Source organism: Canis lupus, chromosome 26 (genome assembly GCF_011100685.1).
Source record: "Canis lupus familiaris isolate Mischka breed German Shepherd chromosome 26, alternate assembly UU_Cfam_GSD_1.0, whole genome shotgun sequence".
Classification (NCBI taxonomy): Eukaryota; Metazoa; Chordata; class Mammalia; order Carnivora; family Canidae; genus Canis; species Canis lupus.
The window spans coordinates 5,076,315-5,096,970 of NC_049247.1; the positions used below are offsets into that span (position 1 = coordinate 5,076,315).

Genomic DNA, 20,656 nt, shown 5'->3' on the forward strand with positions numbered 1-20,656 from the left:
CACCAGGGGCCCAGGAATGCCCCAACCCCCTGGCCACACATCTCCCCCAGGGTGTGGCTGCCCACCGGCTCCTCAGCACAGGCAGCTTCCAGAAGCGGATCAGGTCAGCCCCTCCAGAGAAAACGCCAGCACGCCGGACATGAACAGGTATGTGCACATATGCATGTGTATATATATATATATACGTAGATGTACATATATGTGTGTGTATATATGTATATATATTTATTACATAAATTCCTCATAGCACTTTCCCCTGTATTTTTATAATCCAGAAGAAAAGAGATTCCAAAAAGGTTTTCACTGTGCTCAGTTTTTTAAAAATACAAAAACAAACATCAGGATTACAGGAAGCTGTTAATGTACGGAACAGAGAGTGCATATGAACCGCCTGGCTATCAAACCCATGACTCAATATCCAACTTCCACGTGAGGTCCAGGAGGTTCCATGAGCTCCAGGGGGAGGAGTGCAGTGAGGCCGTGTCCCCTGAGGCCAGGCAGCTCCGACAGGGAGGACCCCGCGATTGCTGCCCAGGTGGCCCACCGAGTCCCCAAGAGCGCCGCCACCCCCCCGGGGTGGACAGCCTGTTCTGGAGCACCCACACATTCCAGAGAACTAACATGAACATTTTTTTAAACCAGTTGAAGTTGATGAAATAAGGAGACCCTGTTAAAGAACGAAGCCCATGTGCTCTCCACAGGGAGCTTCTGCCGTCGGGCGGTGCGATTTCGTGGGGGCCACATGCGGCTCCACGGGGACCTGCAGGAGCAGTCGGCCACTGGGGAACAGTCCACGTGCAATGGCGGACAGATGGGCCCTGAGAAACGACGGTCAGAGCTGGAGAGCAACTGAAGAGGAGACACAGATTTACCCGTGAAGAGGGCAAAAGGGAACTACGGGCACGAGGTTGGAGGCAAGACCACCCCTGAGAGATGTGCCGCCACCAGAGTGCCAGCCAGTGCAGGAAGCATGGCTGTGACGCTGGCCGTGACCGTTGGCCACAACCGTCCACACTTGGGCGACCCCTGGCTCCTGGCGGCATGTGCAAGAACACTTGTGCAAAGACACAGGCACTCTCAGCGCCTGGCCACACACACACCAAATGCTCCCTTTTGGCCTCTGAAGGTCAGGATGTGGCCCGACAAGGCTTGCGGAACCCCCCGGACGTGACTCCAGAACATAGAACTGACCCTTCCCCAAGCGCACGGACACTTGCCTTCCCAAGAGCTGCGGGTTTCTAAGCAACGTCCTGAATGCTCGGAAGTCACAGCACAAACGCAGGTGGCAGTGTGCCACGTGAGTCAGTCCGACTCAGAAGTCCTGCAGCTCTGGGATGTTCTGGTACAAATCCAAGGTCTCAGGGTTTGAGAAGGCCCCTCGGTGCTCCACAGCTTTTCCAGCAATGATCTGCTTCACAGCCACTTCCACCTTCTTGCCATTGAGAGTGTACTGCCAGGGAAGGGCAGAGAAAACAAACACAAACAGCAGCTGAGCCTTGAGGGGTAAAGAACGAGCCCTCAGCCCCGGCATCTAGGGACGTCCAGACCAGATACCGAACACCTCCACCTGCAGCCAGAGAGCAGGGGGCCACGGTGAGCATGTCGAGCTCGGGCCACCACATCCAGGGGACTGGGGGCTGACTCCCTAAACCGAGTCGGTCCCCTCGAACGTGCAGCAGGTTGGGTTCGTGGGGCTCACAGGCACACAACTCTCAGAAGCGCCTATTCTGTTAGTTATGTGCACTGCATTACCCTTCGCTGCATCATAAAAATGGCCCGTCACTACCGTGTCAGCCACGGGCCGCTTCCTACAACCTCGTCCCAGATCAATTGGCCAGCGAGCCTCATCCACCAGCCTCACCAAGCTTGCCCAAAACCTTTCCTCAGAAACATTTATCAGGGCGGTATGGGGCATTACTTTCCTCGCAGTCAGACTCCATCCAAACGTTCAAAGCTCCCTCCACAATCCAGGCCCGTGTGCTCCATCTTCAAACCCCCTGGGCCTCTGACGGCAGTGTGGGTGTCCAGGGGCCAGGGGACTTCAAGACAAAGCCTTTTAGTAAAACCACTGGTGCCCTAATCTCTCCAACACAGGCACTACTTTTTTTTTTTTTTTTAACCTGAGATGTAATTAAAATTCATTCATTTGAAAAACTCGGGCAACGTGTGAACTAATTAAGGATCTAAGCGTTGGCTTCTGAAGGACTGCCTGTCACTTGGGTGTCAGCCCCTCTCGCCCTGAAATGCAAGAGTCTCACGTGCTTTATGGGCTTGTAAGCTTTACACAAAAGCTCCAAGAACAGCTCAGGGGAGCTAATAATTTGTATTTTCCATCAGCTGACAAAAGAAAGACCGTGTTACAGAAAAAATCCTGCTACTGTTTCCTCTGGTGAGAAGTGTGGTGGGAAGCAGAGATACCCCGACCCCTGGCTGCTGCTGGGGCCTCCCCGGGAGATAAACGTCATGCTGCCCCCTGTCAGGTGCTGCCCCCTGTCAGGACGGGCCAGGCGTCTCAACTGTGAGAGGAGACAAAGACGTGCTGGGGTCAGGGCAGTCATAGCTGCCTGGGGCCTGCCAGCCTCACAATGCCCCACGCACCCCAAGTCTCCTTGGCTGGGCCTCCTCCTCCCCAGTGCAGTGACACACACAGCCAAGCCAACCCAGTAGTTCAGGCCAGGAGGATCTGAAAATACAAGGGCCTTGAAAAATCTCAGGGAACCCTGGAAGGGACTTCCCAGCCCAACCAGACAGAGGAGATAGCACCTATGGAAAGCGGGTTCTGATAGTGACCGGAGCACCAGGCTGAGGACAGAAAGACAGATCTCCATTTCCTGTATCTCTCAGAGAAACCATGCCACTAATCTCATGAGCAGACACAGTGGGGGGTAATGCTTCTGGCAGCAAAGGACACACGTCCTGGTTCATCAAAAGAAAGCCAAGGGGAAAGTCAAACTCTGGTTCTCCAGAATATTCCAGAAGCAGACAGAACTGGTTTGCTGAAGGAAAGCCTTTGGCCCTCCTCAGGAGAAGACAGTAAGTGTCATGAACTCAAGAAGTACTTTCCCTCCTGGCAGGAGCCACTGATCCCAGAGTCACCAGGAGTCACCAACTGAGACAAAGAATCCCAGCAGTGGGACCCTTCCAGTGCACAACCAAAATTAAAAGCAGCATGTGGACAGGATAAGAAGTCCCAGCCCTGCTCAGGGTAGCACCAGAGCTCAGCTCCTGCCAGGGCCCAGTCAGGCTCTGCCCCGCCCCCCATCAGTGACCAGCTACCCTGCAGGCCTCTGAGAGGCCCTGCCTCGTCTGTGCATTCAGCTCGTTCTCTGCACACACGTGTGCACACACACAGCAGCTTGTCTCCTCAGCTGATACTTGCCTCATCATAAGCAGGCCAAGTTAGAGCTGAGACCCAATCTGGGGGCCCCTCCTCCCCCAGTCAGAACCTAAACAAAGTAGAAGGGGGAGCAGCTTTCGGGAGACATGCCTCTAAATAGATTTGACTCTTCTTTCCACAGGCAAAACTTAAAATTAAAAGGCAAGAGCAACAGTACCCCAGTGGCTCTTTAAAAAGTTAAAATTAATTTTCTCATTAATAATTTTGAGAACACACTCAAAATGGCACCAGGGAAAAGCCAGTTGGATATGCAGGGCTGGGCCTGCCTTGCCTCCAAATACAAGTATTTAGCAGAAGTCACTTTACATGCAATTCGGGAAGGGTTAAAAAAAAGAGACAGTAGGAAAAAAAAAAAAAAAGATGGCGTTGCCAGGCAACACGGACAAACTATAAATAAAGCAGAACCAGCTTTGAGATGAGCTCCCGGGTGGGGGCTCTCGGGGAGATGACCGCACTCTGGTCGCCACCACCCAGGGACAGGAGCCCGAGCCCAGCAGCGGCGGACCTACCGGGATGCCTTTGGTCTCCAGGATGAGGCTGGGCACATGCCGCGCAGACAGGCCATTGCGGATGGCGTTGCGGATGCTCTTCACCAGGTCGGGCCCGAAGGTGTGGCCGGAAGCCATCTTCAGGAAGAGAAGCACCCTCTCCTCCCCATCCTTGTTGTACTGGGGCACACAGAGGCTGTCCATCACCTCCTCGAAGGCCTCCACTGCAGAGACGGGGGAGAGGCCACACTCTTGCACCAGCCGGCCCACCGTGGGCACCAGTAAGGGGAGGGGAGGCTGGCCACGAGCCTGACGGGCACTGCCGTCTCTCCTCCCAGCTGTCCAGGAGGAGCCCCTCAGGGGGGACAAGCAGTATGCTCATCACTGGCAAGAGTCAGAGCTTTGCTTCAGCTGGAATGGTGGACATATTTATAGGAAGCCAAACATAGGCCTTACTTGCTTAATTACAGATTAATTTAAATATAAAAAGGAAGCAAGTACTGTGATAGGGACTCCACTGGTGGGAGGAACAAAGCCTGGATGCAGATGGATCAGGACTTCTCCATCCTGGCCGTACAAACCACCTTGATGCAACGTTGGTAGGAAGCTACTGCCCAGGGAGGCTGATTTTGTGGCCTTGGTGGGCCAATTTATAGGCCCAGGGATGACTCCACTGTGCAGCTATGAGGCCCACTATCTTTATAAGGTGTCCTCTGAGGTGCTGTGTAATCTCCAGCATTCATACAACCTCTCTATGCTTCTCTTTCTTCACCCATAAAGAGCAGACACAATTAAACAACCCAAAGTTGCTCACTGTGAAGATAAAATGTAACAGAACAGGGATGGGCCATGTGACCTTAAGAATACTCCTCTGGGAGGTTTTACAGCTACAAGCAATGTGGACAAATTACATTCTGGAAAGAAGGATGTGTTCAGAAATGTCCATTCTCACAGCTGAGGCAAACAGACCAGAGTTACGCCAAAGGCAGAGTCTTTGGAAAGCAGGCTCCGGAGCTCCCTGCTAGGACACACCCTCCTTCCTTCCTGAATGACTTGAGAAAAATTCAAGGAGAAAGGGATTATAACATACCAATGTTATAGATTTCCGAACTGCCAAATCGCACTCCATTGGGGTTGAGTGTGCCGTCACTGGAAAGAGAGACAAGGTCAAGAACACACAGCAGCTCCTGAGTGAGGCACGTCACACAAGGGTGGGGGGCAGGGGCTGTCACCCCCTTTTCACATGGCAATACTGGGCCCCTCACGAAGGCTCCCTCCCCTGTTCTTTATCCCCACCAGCCACCTCTTCTCTCTAAACTCCAGGCTAGACAACAAGGGAGTCCCTTTGTGTGGAAATACCCATCAACCTCCCGGCCCCTCTCCACCTGTACATGTGTGGTATGCGCCCAGTACCCACACACTCCCCGTTCTGGAAGGGCTGTTGCTACCATGGATGGACACTGGCTGCACCTGTGCCATGTGCCTGCCACTCATCAGGGGGGGAGGGGGGCACAGAAATGTGGATCAGGCCCAGGTCCGGCCCTAGGGGAGACACAGGATCCCTCCAATCCCTGCCCGGATGCCTCAGGAAAGGGGGCTCCAGGGAAGAGAAGCCTCTAAAGACTCCTCACCTCCGGCCCAGCATGATGATGCCTCCAGTTTTGGGGTTGATTTTGCAGTAGTCGCCATGTGTCCAGACACCTGCAGGGAGGCAGAAGTGTGTGGTCACCCCAAGTAGAAGGGGTCCTAGCTGGCTGCCTGGACAAATGCCCACAGCAGGCATGACAGCAATGGGATGCTCACCCACAGACATAGCTGAGGCATAGAAACAGGATTGGAAGGGGGCTGGGGGCCCAGGGGTGGAGGCGAGCTGACCATTCCTGCCCCCAGGAGCTCAGCATCTAGCGGAGGCCACTGTCTGCCCAGTTCTCACATGAAGCACCAGCATACAGGAAATCTCACTCCTTCCGCCACCGACAAGGCCTCAGGAGTTCCCAGGGGAGACCAACACCAGCAGCAAGGACGCAAAAGGGACCAGGGAAGATCAACGGGAGCTTTGGGAGCAGGCCCTCTGAGTGAAGCTTAGGGAGTACAAGCACACTTTAGGAAGACAGGGTGGTTGGGGACAGCTCCAGGGCTGGTCCGGAGGGGTTAGGGCCACTCCTGGAATGGGATAAACAGAAGCAGCATGACCCGCGGGAAGCTATTAACAGAGGCCTGAGGCCTGAGCTAAGGCATGAGCCACGTGGACAGAGCTAACTAGTTGGTAAAATCCAGGGGATGTGGAAAGCAACAGAAAGGGTGGGGGGGATCAGAGGTGACCCAATCACCTGCGCCATCCCCCTGTGGCCTGGCGTGCAGCTTGTTCCTGGGCTGGCAACATTCCCAGGAAGGCCCTCGTCTCAGGCTGCAGCAAAGCTCGTATCCCAAGGGATCAAAGCCCCAGCCTTGGCCACATCCTCCACTCTCCACCCGGAGGAACAGGAAGGAGAAGCCACACCTCAAGGGAACTGCCAAGGGAGCAATTAAACCAGCCAGAAGGGATCCCTGGGTGGCGCAGCAGTTTGGCGCCTGCCTTTGGCCCAGGGCGTGATCCTGGAGACCCGGGATCGAGTCCCACGTCGGGCTCCCTGCTTCTCCCTCTGCCTGTGTCTCTGCCTCTCTCTCTCTCTCTGTGTGACTATCATAAATAAATAAATAAATAAATAAATAAATAAATAAATAAATAAATAAATAAATAAATAAATAAATAAATAAATAAATAAATAAATAAATAAATAAATAAATAAATAAATAAATAAAAACAGCCAGAAGCCTCCTCCTGCTGCCAATTGCAGTGACCCTTCAGCACCCACACAACCAGAGGCCAAATGGGTGTGAATAATCAAGAGCACACCCCAGCGGCTCTGCAACCACCTGGAAGTCACTCGCCCCAGCAGCAGCCTGACCTCCTGAAATGGGTCCCGAGTCCCCTGGGAAAATAGCAAATAAAACCAGCTACAGGATCTTCACCCCGAATGCCTCTTCCTCTCCAATTCTGGAGACACTTCCCAACTGGCAGTGCTAACCCATCAGCTCGCACCTGCTCCTGAGGCATGAGGCGCCACCCCTAAGGCTCCAGGTCAGACGAAGGCCAGGACATCTGTCTGTCTGCAGGGAATATGTGGTCCTTGGGAGGCAATTTTGAGCACAGAAGGACTCCTGAGCTCAGTTCTTCTGATGCAAGAGGATGGCAGGCCTGTGGGTCCTTTCCCCTTCCTCCCCAAGATGAAGAGAGAAACCCCTTTCTCCTGATTAGACTTGCAAAAGACTCCCCTGCACAAACAGGGAAAGAGATCATTCCTAGGGCCGCAAGTGGTATGCCAAATTTCTGCAGAGGCACATCTGACAGCTACACAGAAAACGGGGCTGATGATCGCAGTCCCAGGAGCCAGCTGCAGACACAGCCTCAGGCCTGGCCCGCCAGCACGCCCCCTAATCCTTTCTCATCTGGGGACTGGGCGCCCGACTGACACACAGTCCAGCGTGCGTGGAGGCGGTTCTCCCAGGAGTTTGATAATCACTGCAAGGCCCTGGAAATGGAGACCAAACAGAAGATGCAAATACACCCTGAAGGAATCATCATTTTGTGAAAATATAAATGAAGCACTCCCATCTCGTACAAGATGCAGTCGGGAGGGAGACTCCATGCGGGGCCAGTGGCCCTGCTGCCAGGGTGTCACAGCAGAGAAATGCAGGCTTCCCTGTAGCTTCCCAAGCCCCAGGCCTGTGGTTCAGGCTGTGTTCATGGCACACAGGCTCCTTCCACCTCGCTTCGGCCACAGCACGCCAGCACGAAGGGGGAGACCCAGCCTTTCTCTTGCCTTCCTCCTGGAGGGCCAGGAATTGAAAGCTTCTACAGTGCACATTGTGCTTTTGTAAGTGAAAGAGTGATGGCACGGCTTTCTGCATCTGCAGATGCGCCGTCATGAATCAACTGCTCGCACACACGCTCCTCTTCTAGAAGGGCCTGGGACTCTAGAAGGTATGACTCAGGACTACTTCTGCTTTGAACCTGTCTGCTGATGCAGGCTGAGGGAAACCTTGGCTGTCTCCATGTCATCAAGCCCAAAATCTTGACAATTAGTGGGTAGGGTAGGCTTGCCCTCCCAAGCAGAATGTGTCCCCTGCACTCGCCTGCACCCACTGTGTCTCCCTTGACTGCCAGGAAGCTCAGAGCTGAACTCACTGCTTTATAGAATCAGAACAGTCTTAAATCTTTCTTCAATCTGCTTTTCTCTTTAAATGTTTATTAGGTTTTTAAAAATAATAAGATGTAAAGAACAGCAAAACAGCTCATAATTCCTCTACTCAGATAACCCTTTGTTGTCCATTTATTCACAGATTTACACACATATATTTCCTTTTAAAATGGACATAAAAGAGATACTAGGCCCTCTGGGCTGAACTTTTGCTGCTCACTTACTGATTTCTTGGATATCGCTGTCTGCTTACATTTTCATCTGGCCTAATGATGTCTGTGAGTTTGCTTCCTGCTGCAGAAACAACCCTTCCTCCAGCTGTTTCCTTTAACCACTGATTTCAATACAGTATCCCAGTCTCCCAGTGCTGGGGTGTGGACAGTCAGGTTCCTCCTGTGTTCATCCCGTCTACCACTAACAGCTTCAGAGTCCCATTATCTTAACTGCCTTCCTCTTTCCATACTGATTCATATATCGCACCTACTCCCAGAAAGCATTTGAGGAAACTACTTATAAAACCAACTATGTGATGAGATTCTTTAAAAACAATCAGAAACCCTGCCCTGGGGGTAAGAGGACTGCTACAACGAAGCAACGATTTTAACTCTGAGCTTCCCGGCAGCCTGGGCAAAAATGGAAATATAACAGGCCACAAGATTATTTCTTTTCTCCAGAGGGAATACCAGGAGAGGAGAGGAGAGGAGAGGAAAGGAAAGGAAAAGAAAAGAAAAAAAGACTTACTCTGAAATCAATCCCGAGAGACATCTGTCACAACAACCCTTATATACACAACAAAGAGTTACAGAAAAGACAGTTTCCAAAGACCAGTGAGCAGTACTGCGGAAGACAAAGAGATGGATTTCTTAGATGAATCCTCCAGCTGAGGTTCTACTTTTGGCCTCTCTTCCTGAGACAGGAGCCCCTGTCCTGTCCTTCAGGGTCACCCAGGGAATGTTTCTCTCCACGTATGTGCTCTCTCTGTCCTGCCTCACTCCGTCTGAAAGCTGCGTGCGGGCAGGATCCAAGGTGGCCCAGAGTGCAGCAGGCACCCAGTGGAGGCCACGCCACATCTAGGGGTGCTCCTCCGACTCCTGCGTGGGAGGCGCGATGCCAGATTCAGTGGCTCTTACACTGGCCGTATCAACATGTAAGGCCAGGTGCAGAAACGGGCGGGATCCGCGGCAAATTCCGCCCCTGACAACCATCTGCCCTTCTCTGATCCTCCACATGCAGTTAATGCAAAATCAATTTGCCTTTCTAGAGACCATAGAAAGCAAGCGCTTGGGGAAAAAAAACGCTCTGGGAGAAAGGGCTTGCTAAACTGAGAATTATACAGCTAGGATAACACAACGAATTCAGGTAAAAGGGAGAGAGGAGACAGAACTTTAAATAAAACACTTCCCTTCTCTGGGGCAGGGCGCCACTGGGAAGATGAAACATGAGGGTGTCAGTGAGAGTGACGAGCGGGTTGTAAGTCATCCCACCACCAAAGCGCTCCTCTTCCGACAGCCCCACGAGGACTGGGTGAGGGTGTGTGCGGGAAGGAAAGGAAGAGTCCCAGCCAGGTACCTCCCAAACACACACTTCTCCCCGAACAGACAGGCACAGTCCTGAGTGAGCAGGTGGCCCACAGCCTTCCCACGGGCAAACCAGAGCTTGTGCCAGGCCTGGCAGTCGCGTGTGGGGCCGCAGCGTCTGCACACAGGGGCTGGGTAAGCACAAACCAAACTCACGGGTGCCTGGAGGGCTCGGTCGGTGAAGCATCTGACTCTGGGTTTCAGCTCAGGTCGTGATCTCGGGGTCCTGGCATTGCCCGCACCTGGCTCAGCACCCAGCAGGGGGTCTGACTGAGCTTCTCCCCTCACTCTCTGATTGAGATTCTGCCCCTCCCCACCCCCACTCATGCACACACTAATAAATAAAATCTTTAAAAAAATAAACTAACCCAGATGCTGGTTGTACATGATGGCCTCAAGCCACTGATCCAACATTCATTCCCGCCCGGCTGGCAGAAAGAGCTGTGAGCAGCTTCACCACACATGGGCAGGGGCGTGCATACCAGACACCAACAGCCCAGCCCAGGCGACTCCGGGCAGCCCTGTCTGCATCCCCCGGACCCACCTACCTGGGAATCTGGAGAAATACGCCTTCCTGTACTTGTTCCCGTTCTCATCGTTCCAGAAGTGTGTGGGCTGGCAGGGGATCGGCTTGGTGCACACCAGCTCACCACTCTCGCCCCAGACTGCCTTTCCTGGTTTGGGAAGAATTAAAAAGTAATCTGAGCACACATGACAACCACACATGCTGGTGCACGCTTGCTCTCTCTAGCTATCACTTACACCATGTGCTTGGGCCCTACATGAAGGCAAGGGGCTAACTCACACCACATGCCTCGTGTTAGCACCACTGGAAGCCGAGCTCCTCCCTTCCCTAGTGACCTTCCTTCCCAACACCCTCCCCCAAACCTTTCTGAAGGGAATTTATTGGGGCATCTGGGTGGCTCAGTGGGTTAAGCATCTGCCTTCGGTTCAGTCATGACCCAAGGTCCTGGGATCAAGTGCTGCACCAAGCTTCCTGCTCAGCGGGGAGTCTGCTCCTCCATCTCCTTCTCCCTCTGCCCCTTTTCGTGCTGTCAATAAATGAATACAATCTTTTTATTAATTTTTAGAAAAACAAAAGGGAATTTATTTCTCCCACATGTGTTTTACTATTTTCACTCCATCAACATCAGTATCTCTGAATAACAGAATCACTCCTTGTATCTCCCAACTGCACAAACGGCAGCATGCTGCAGCATCCAGGACCTTGCTTTGGTCTCCCGCATGGTATCAGGATGATTGGTCCTCTACTACATCATCTACTACACACTGCTCCAGTTCATTAATTCTCCACATGCAGTCATGGCTGTTTATTCCTCCTGAAGATGTACCTCTGTATGTTCCCAACTCTGTTCCCTACTGCAAACATGCTGCTATGAACATGCCTGCACATCTCTCCTTGTTCACATGTGCAAGTTCTTCTCCCAGGAGTGGAACTGCTGGATCACAGAGTCCCTCCGTATCTTCACTATCATTCACTGTTACCAAATTGCATGCCGAGTGAGTCACACTGAGTCCCACTTGCTCTCAACGGGGCAGCCCAGATTCTTGCCCTGGGCACAGCACAGGTCATGAAGGACAAAGAGAGAAGGCAGCACAGCACCCCTCCCAGTGAGAGGGCCCTGGAAGTCAGCTCGGGCCCAGTTATCCAGCACCTTCCACAGCGCAGCACCATAGGACTTGCATGGAAAAGCCACCATCCCACCGTGTGTCCACAGAGGCTCCTGAGTTTCCACACCTCCTCCACCTCACCTAGCTCATGTCATCCCACAGAACCCCCAAGATAGAAGACAGACAGGGAACTCGTGCATCTGGAAGCTAAAGGGACAGCTATTGGTTTCTCTCTGCTGGGAGCATCTGCCTCCCTCCCAGGCCACAGAATGCAGCAGGGACCAGAACCAAGAGAAATGGTTCGGATGGTGGGGAAGAAAACAGGCATGTGGGGGCGAGAACTTTTCTGAGCACTAGGGAAAATCCCTCTTCTGAAAATAAAAATTGATTTCCAGAAAGGTCTCTGGCAACATTTTCCATGAAATGGAGGAGATCTTCCTGCCCTCTCCAGGCTTCTAGCCCCGACTCTGATGGGGCTACCAATATTGCCGTCTTTCCCTCTTCCTCACACAAACAGGGCCTGAAACAACCTCCCCAATCACTCTGCCAGGTTAAAATAATGGTGGCTGCAGTGCAAATTTGTACAGTGCACACACCACATGCCAGGCCAGGCCCTGTTTGGTGCTAGAGACACAAATAATGTCCACTAAGAGGTTACTGAGCAAAGGCTCATCCTGAGAGCGTCAGAGAAGCCAACCGCCGGCTCCCTCATGGGGTCTTTGACAAGATCAGGGTGTCACACGAGCAAGACACTGCGGCTGTCTGAGCAGCATCTCCCCGGTTTGGATGCAGGGGGACAACTGCCCTCTCGGTCCGCCTGAACACATGCTCTCCAACGTGCTCCAGCCCAACACGGACTTCTCAGGCTGGCAAGCCAAAGGGGGCTGGAGGCAGGGAGCCCAGTGGGTGGCTAGAAGGACACAGTCTGCAAGTGGACAGGGCCAGCCCCCTCAGGGCAGTTATACACCTGAGTGCTTCCAAGCTACCAGTCACACTCAGTCACAGAAAGAAAGATGGTTAGTGAAGCTGTCACCTTCCTCGTTCCAGGCTTCCACGGCCATGCCCAGGTTCCGGGCCTGAATCTCTCCTTTATACACAGGAATAGAAAAATTCTGGCCCATGAAGCAGGAGATGATGTCAGTGCCACCTGCAAACAAAGGCAAAAGGAGATCCAAACTTCAGAAGATGGAGACAAATAGCTTATGTTCTTTATTGGTGAATACCAAAGGAGGAAGACCCCAAAGGACAGGTATTACTACTCTTTCTGCTGGTAAATACTGAAAAATCTGCTGATGGTTAGTTAGAGCTTCTTTTCAGGGAGAAATGGGGGAGGTGATTTAGAAATTGCCACAAATCGCCCATGTCAGAGTGACTTATTTTTTGACTGAGTCTCCCTGGTGGATGAGACAAAATAAATGACCTCCCGTGGTCACAATAAAATTCAAGACTCAGGCTCACATAAAATGGAAGCCTCATCCATTCTACCCCCCAGGCACTGCTGTGCAGATGGGTCACACTCAGAGGCCCTCTGCGGCGACTCCGGCTCACTCAGCCGCTGGAACAGCAGCAACACTGGGGTCCCTGCAGCGGAGGGCACATAAGACAGAACATGTGAGCTGGGAAGCACTCCAACACCAGGAAGGAGCTCGAAAGGGAGTCAGGTCCCGAGAGCCATCGAGAGAGAAGCGGCAGGAGCCCCTGCAGCTAGACCCAGCACTGCTGACCACCATCCCCTCCCTGGGGGACTTGGGGCAGGAAGGCACCATCAAAACGTGAGCAGGAGGTACATACAGAGCTGGCCCCGCACAGGCTCCCTCCTGAACCCAGCCACTCTTCATGTACGTGTCTGTGTGCCTGGAAAGACCCCCATAACTGACGAGGCACTCACCCCTTCACTGTGCCTGGCCCTGTGACCCGGGGCAGAGGGCACCCAAGAGCCACATAAGACCACTAGAAGCTTCCAGCAACCAGCAGGCTTTCGGTCTGGCCTCGACTCTAAGCTGAGTCGGGCAGAGGCTCCATATATGACGTCCTCCCTGCCTTTTCCTGGGGCCTCAAGTCCCATGAAAATGAGAGTCATGTTCATCCCAGTGGCTGCAAGGTGTGACCAGCGCCCCAGACCCCAGGGAGGTGTGAGTGCTGCCCCCCAAGGCTTGGGGATGCTCTCCAGGTGATTCTGTGACACACACAGCACCAGCCCAGCACTGAGGAGCTGACACATGCTGCTGTCATGACACCACCGAATCACCCAGCAATACCATTCAAACATACTTCCCTAAGCTTCTATAAACTGGCATTCTGGTCAGGCAATGCATGTGGCACAAGACCTGGAAATCTAGGAGGGCAAGAAGTGGATGTGAGCCTTCCTGATGCCTGGTTCCCCTCCCCGTGGCCAGAGACCCTCTCCACAGACAACCATCACATACACACAAGGACACCTCATACACCTTATCACCCTATCACACCCCCATGCACCTGCTTCCCCTCACCCCCAGCATCTTGAAGAGTGTTTCATGTCAGGACACACAGAGCTAGTATGTCTCAAGGCTTCATGGCACTCCAGAGTGATACCCAGGCAGCAAACATTTACAGATGTCACCTATCATGAGGCAATGACTCCGTTAAATAATTGGCCAGAGCCCTGGCACTTCCACCCTTGGCAGGCAGCACTGGCACAGAAAGGCCCCTGGAAACTACACAGGACAAACCATCCCTTTTAAGGCAGGCAGACTAGGGTCCAGAGGGAGAAGGGATGTCCCAAGGCCACTCATAGATGCTGGCAGGAACCCCACTTGCCAAAACAGCTCAAGATCCCCAGCCTTGGGCTAAAGGTCCAGTAAGAAAGCTGGTAGGGTAGCCTCAGGCTTCAAGCAAATTACATGGCATCTTTTAAAGATGTCTTTTCAGAAAAATAAAGTCATCTAAAGATTTTGATGAGCTACAACAGTATTAACTTCAAGTCACACTATTAAGGGGGAAATACGGAGTGTGAACCCTAAGTTAAATGGGTCTCGACCCATCAACACGGGCTCCCTCACCTCCATACAGACACCTCTGACAGGACACAAGCACAGGCTTCTTCAGGTAAGGACAGAGTCGGGGGGAGGCACCACCCAATTTCATTTTTGGATTTTCAATATTTTGCCACATGCACCAATTGTCCTCATACAACTTCACGTTAGGAAAAAAGTGAGGAGAAAAAGGTCACTTGAAATCCCCACCCCCACCTCCACCCCCACAGGTTTACATCCCCTACACACATATTCCTTTTCTCAATCTACAAAAATGACCACACTTTATCATCCTGCAGTCTGCTTCTCTCATTCAGGGTATCACAACTGGCTTTCAATATCAATAAATATGTTTTATCCAAATAAGAATTTTCATCATATCCCTTCTAATAGCAGCAAAAATTAAGGATGTACCATAAATTATTCAATGAATTCCCTTCTACTGGCCTATAGGTAATTTCTAGCTTTTTTTAAAAGATTTTATTTATTTATTCATGATAGTTACACAGAAAGAGACAGAGAGGCAGAGACACAGGTAGAGGGAGAAGCAGGCTCCATGCAGGGAGCCCGACGTGGGATTCGATCCTGGGTCTCCAGGATCGCGCCCCAGGCCAAAGGCAGGCGCCAAACCGCTGCACCACCCAGGGATCCCAATTTCTAGCTTTTAATGAACATGAACAATGTTGCAACAATTGTTCTCATACTTGGCCACTCATTATTTACAGATTCTGTATTTGCAAATTCTACTACTTACTAAAATTTATAACCTCAAAGTCAACACTTGGAGTGCTTTCAAGGTCACTGAGAACACGAGCCTTGTGGAGAAAATCTTGAGCTGCCCACATGCACGTTCCCAGCCGAGGTCCCTGGCCTCTGGTTTCAGCTCTCACCACAGAGAAGACCAAGGGACAGTGAGGGGAGGGGCAGGGTGTGCAAGCAGCTCTGGCCCTGGGCCCAGCTACACTTGGTGTCAATCCTTACACTGTACCCTGCGAGGGGGCCACTCTGGCAAGTCCATCAACAATTCTGAACCTCGTCTTCTCTTCTATAAAATAAAGATAACGGAATGTACCAGAATAAGCTGTGTTCAGAATAGAAGATTATAATTGATGCATACATGCATGTGTGCGTGTGTATCTCTCCCAGGAGCAATGGTTCAGGAGTCACTAACTCAGCGACTTTCTAGAACTCAACTCTCGTGAACGAGGAGAGCCAATCATGCATAGATGTGTACCCTGATATTTACTGGGGACAATTTCAAGGCAGTGGACCTGCTGGATCAGAGGCTGGGCCCGCTTACAGGGGCCAGCCTGGTCAAGCCCCACTTCCTCTGATTGCACCAGAAACTCCTGTCCATGGCGCAGGCCGCACCTGAGATGGAGCCGAGGAGGACACTGCTCTTGATGCACTTGTAGACGTAGTCATAGCTTTGGGCTTTCAGGGGGGAGCCGGTGGACAGGATCGTATGAAGCGTCTGGAGACTGTGGGTTTCCGCTAGGGCAAAGAATCACAGAAAGATTAAAACTAAATCTGACACCTTTAGTGTGGCCTGTGTGCAGGACATAGGTGACAGAAGCTATGGATTCCTTGGCTGGCAAGATAGGAAGTAGGCCAGGCGTTCTGACAGGCACACTTACCTGGCTTCATGTTTTTCTCTTCAAGGACAGCCAGCCACTTGGCACCCGTTCCAAGGATGGTGATGCTAGGAGCACAGGAGGGAAGGAAAACAAACTCTCAAGGCTCCTGCATATTCCATGCTCCAGAGCTTTCTAAAATTAGTGACTCGTTTCTGGCAAGTCTGCAAAATCCAAGACCCACCATTCTTCTGGGCTGAATCAATACTTTCTGTTCAGTAAACACCTGTGTTTACTGTGGAGTACAGCAGGGACAGGTCTGCACACCGACCCCAACACACCCAGAACTCTGGCTCCGTGGGAGACGATGACTTGCACGGTACCCCACAATCTTACCAAATGCAGGATATATTCCCTTTCTGGACCAAAGGAGGCCATAAAATCAAGAGCCCTTAAGCTCTAGCCTCAACATTCCCTTCTGCGGGGCTGGAGCAGGCCACAGGAGCTTCTGGCAGAGCAGGGGTCGTCAGCCTCCTGGATGCCCTTCCCCGACATTTCTGTGACACTTAGCAAACCTGCAGCTTTTCTCGTTTCAAACGTTTAGAGTCCACGGTGCTTCTCTCTCATGTCTGCACACACAGAACGGCACACGTGCTGAGCACACAGGACTGTATCTCCAGGGGAACGTGCTATTCAGCAGTCTACCCCTCCTCAGCTGTTCTCCCAGAGAGGCAGCCCCCAGCATATAAAATGTCTTCTTAACTAATGTCTTCTCTGCGGGCCCAAAGGAGGTTGCAGAGTCAAGGTCCCTCTGTGTCCCTCTAGGCAGCAAAAACCTCATCCCCTCGCTCTTGGGTGGCATCTCCCTCTAGGGAGATAGCCACACGCTATCTGATGCCAGGAGGCACAGGGCTTCAGGGCACGGGGTGATTTGGGTTGGGCATACCCCTTAAGGCTGCTGTCATTCCCGTCCCCCTTGGGACCCCTCTCTTCACCACCACCCTGCCACCAGTAAGCACCTCCCCCAAGACCTCAGGCACTTCCTAGGTCACTGTGCCCTAGAGGTGGCTGTTTGGGGATGGGGAGGCTTTAGGGGAGGTGTATACAACCTTCCCACCTCCCCCATGTTTACTGCATTAATTCAGGCAATCTGCTTCACAAATTCAAGATCATCCCCAAGGACTAAGGTGCCACCCCTTCAGGAGTAGCTACATTTTAACAGAAGACCAGGGACGCTATCCCCTTCTGATGGTGGAGTGTCTCCGCCCCAGCCACCAGCACCAAGATCTCCAGTCACCAACCACACTAAAACAATGTTCATTATTCTGCTCATCCCCTCCCTCCAGGCCCCCAAAATCAACTGAAGAGTGTTCAAGCCTCAGGTATATCCCTGTGACCTTGGCAATGTACAGAGACTCTGAGCAGGTACCAGGCCTGGGTCACAGGCCTACTTGTCTGAAGAATGGAAAGGTTTCCCCATCAGTCTCCAGGGCTTGCATGAGATGTTTACAGAAGCACGGGAACTCTGTGGAGGCACTCAGTGCTGCCTATTTGTAGGGAGTACAGTTGGGGATCACTGTACAAAGCATGAGGCAGCTTCCCAGCTGGGCCAGCGTCAGCCCTGGTGCCCCACAGACAGCTCACAAACAGAGCCTCCCAGGCCACCCATTCCATGCCTGGGGACTTCTATCAGCCTAAGACTTCTATCAGCCTATCTGTCCCTGCCCCCCCCCCCCCCAATTCATTCTCTACATGGGAGCAAGATTTAGACTTTAAAAACATGAACCGGGTTATGTTGCTTCAAATGTTCCAACAGTGTTGTGTTTCATGCAGAAAAGCACCCACCCTCCATATTGGCCCCACAGCCACTCTTCACATTCACAGCACAAGGGTCTCTCCCCACGCACTATCTCAGGCACCTTAGGGCCCAGGTGCTCGCCATTCCCTCTGCCTGGAATACGCTCATGTCCCCTCCCCAGGCCGGGCGGCTCAGGCCCAGCCCCAGTGCCCTTGCCTTCAGGGATCTCCCTGACCTCCGGGCACTAATATCACTTGTTTCTCTCTCCTTCTTCCCCATTCTGATGCTAGCCCAAGGATAGGGTCCTGCTCACCTCCAATACCACTGGGCACACCCAGGACCCAGCAGGGCACGTGAATACCTGCAGGGTGTGGAAATGACCCTGGCAGATGGTTGTCCAGCAAGTGCACTGTGTGAGATGAGTTTGCCAGTCCCTCACCATGCTCCACCCAGACTCTCTCACCCAGAGACAGGTAACACGGGGTATTGCAGGTGGCTCTGATGCTGGCCCAGGTACTGGCAAAACTGGACAGAAGACCCCAGAGTTCTGGCACCAACTCTCACCCGAATATACCCCAAGACAGAATCCCAGAGCTCAGAAATATACTTTAAATGACAAAGAAAACTGATCTTTTAAAAGAATCTTGTTTGTGTCTACAAAGTAAACACTCAGTTATCAAATGTGTCAGTAAGTCTTTGGACCAACATTAATAATCGGCAAAGATTTCATTCCTATGTTAGTTGACATGATTTAAAGACCCAAAGGCCCTGAAATGGCCCTGCAGGGACTCTGCTGTCCACCAGCTTGGAAGAGCCACTCCTCTCGCCACAGACAAATAGGATTTTATGTGATTGTACATAACTCAGCTTCAATTTTCAGCAGGGGGAGCACAGCTCAGATGAGGGTCTCCTGCCACACCTGACCTGCACTCCTTCAGCGGCTGCTGGCAGTGGAGCAGGTGTCTGAGGCCTAAAGTCCTGCCTCCCAAGCACCTGTTCTCCCAGCTCCTGTCTGGGCTGCAGAGCCACCCCCGCCCCCATGAACCAGGCAGGTAAGCCGCCGGCCAGGTCCAGAGGAGCCCTGTGATGGTCTCCAGCATCTGGGGCACAAGCCAATGGGGCTGATGGGAGGCAGGGGCTCAGGACCTGCCGACCACAACAGCCCAGAAAACACACCTGTGAATGATCAGGCATGCATGCACACACACACTCATTCACACACATACATGCACTCACCTCCACGTGAACGTACATACCTACACATGCACACACACACTCATGCGCACCCACATATACACCTACACATACACACTTCCTCACACCTACACATGCACAGATCCACACATGCATGCACACCTACACGTACACACAGCATGTGCATACACACCTAGACGTACACACACGCATGCACACTACGCAAGCACACATGCATGTGCATGTGGCGCACCTACACGTATACTCACATGCAAGCACAAACATACCTACATGTAGTCACATGCACATACACATTCATACATACCTACATGTATACACATACACTCACATGCATGCATATACAAACCTCCATGTGTAGACGTACACAATCACTTGTATGCACCCATTTACACGTGTACATACATTCTCACGCATTCACATATACACCTACACACATGCATTCACACTCACATGCGTGCACATACACAAACGCATATTTGTGCATGTAAACCACATATGCACTCACTCTTGCTCACACATATTCACACATTCACATTTGCTCACACTTGCACACACACTCATCCACACATGCAGATATACATACTCTTGCCTATGCATGCACACACACTTTTGCATACTTGTGTGCACACACACACAGAGCTGGGTTTTCCTGGAGCCCTTCATCCTTCACATTCATTAGCACTGAGCCCCAATAATGCACATCTTCTATCCCTCTTCCTGTAACACACACACACACACACACACAGACAAAAGTGTCCCTACCTGGAGCTTGGCTCACAGGTATTAAGGGTAAAGCTCTTGAAGTCATCCAAGTTCTCAGGGATTTGATTAACCTTTCGCTGGAAACAGTCTCATTAGGAAATAACCTTCTTCGTCAATATTGTGAGCCAAATGTCAAGATTTAAATATTACCCAGGCCAGGCAAAGTTATATTTGAAATATTAATGGCCAAGGATTTAAAAACATTAGTGGCTCCTTCTGTTTCCCCACCATGAACAGACTCAAAGTAATGAGCGCATTTCAGAGCACGGCTGCTCCCAGGCCCCCAGAGCTCTGCTGCTTCAAGTCTCACTTCTGGAACCACCATCATTAGGCCAGCACTGACCACGGGCCGCAGCACTGAGGACGCTTCCGCCAATTATGATTTATTCATTAGCAGAGAAAACATTCATCAAACAGTCCCCTGACAGTTTCCCACGGTGATGCTCCCAGAGAGAACTGGGAGAGGGAGGGGTTCTGGATCCTCCCCCACATTCTGCCTCTGCTCCTCAGGATTCCTGCTTGTCAGCCGACCATGGAACACTGAAGGCTCAGACACCCTCACGCAGCATCTACAGGAGCCTTCTGGAGCAATCTGGTCACGGGTTTAAGGAGACTCCAGGGGACAGTCGGCCACACCATGGGACAGCTGACAAAAGGACTCTCCTCGCACCACGGGGCTCAGAAGGTCAGTGGTGGGAAGCCCAGACCCTGCCAATGCCCCAATGCTGGGCTCTGCCCCTGCCTTTTGTAAACATATCCACCCTGTTCCCCAAACAGCCTGTTTCACACTCTCCTTCACCCTGGAGCTGGAGAAGCCCCAAGAGACAGACCCCTACTGGCCCTGTTTCCCTTTCTCCTAGGCTTCTGCAGCAGTTCTTAGGCTTCACCGTTATAGACATAAGATCACATTTCCTCTCCTGATACCCTGATGTTTCAGACTCACTGCCAGTCTTGGAGGTGG

General features: G+C 52.0%; 1 protein-coding gene across 1 annotated transcript in view; it reads right to left on the minus strand.

Annotated features, from left to right (window-relative positions):
• Nucleotides 1-208: 208 nt before the first annotated feature.
• AACS (acetoacetyl-CoA synthetase) overlaps nucleotides 209-20,656 on the minus strand; it is a 57,873-nt gene continuing 37,425 nt past the window's right edge. The window contains exons 11-18 of the mRNA XM_038574746.1: nucleotides 15,984-16,048; nucleotides 15,718-15,840; nucleotides 12,369-12,482; nucleotides 10,252-10,377; nucleotides 5,517-5,586; nucleotides 4,976-5,034; nucleotides 3,907-4,109; nucleotides 209-1,450 (exon numbers count right to left, since the gene is read on the minus strand). Of these exons, the coding sequence (XP_038430674.1) occupies nucleotides 1,313-1,450; nucleotides 3,907-4,109; nucleotides 4,976-5,034; nucleotides 5,517-5,586; nucleotides 10,252-10,377; nucleotides 12,369-12,482; nucleotides 15,718-15,840; nucleotides 15,984-16,048 (898 nt within the window). The 3' untranslated portion in view covers nucleotides 209-1,312. The remainder of the gene's footprint in view (nucleotides 1,451-3,906; nucleotides 4,110-4,975; nucleotides 5,035-5,516; nucleotides 5,587-10,251; nucleotides 10,378-12,368; nucleotides 12,483-15,717; nucleotides 15,841-15,983; nucleotides 16,049-20,656) is intronic.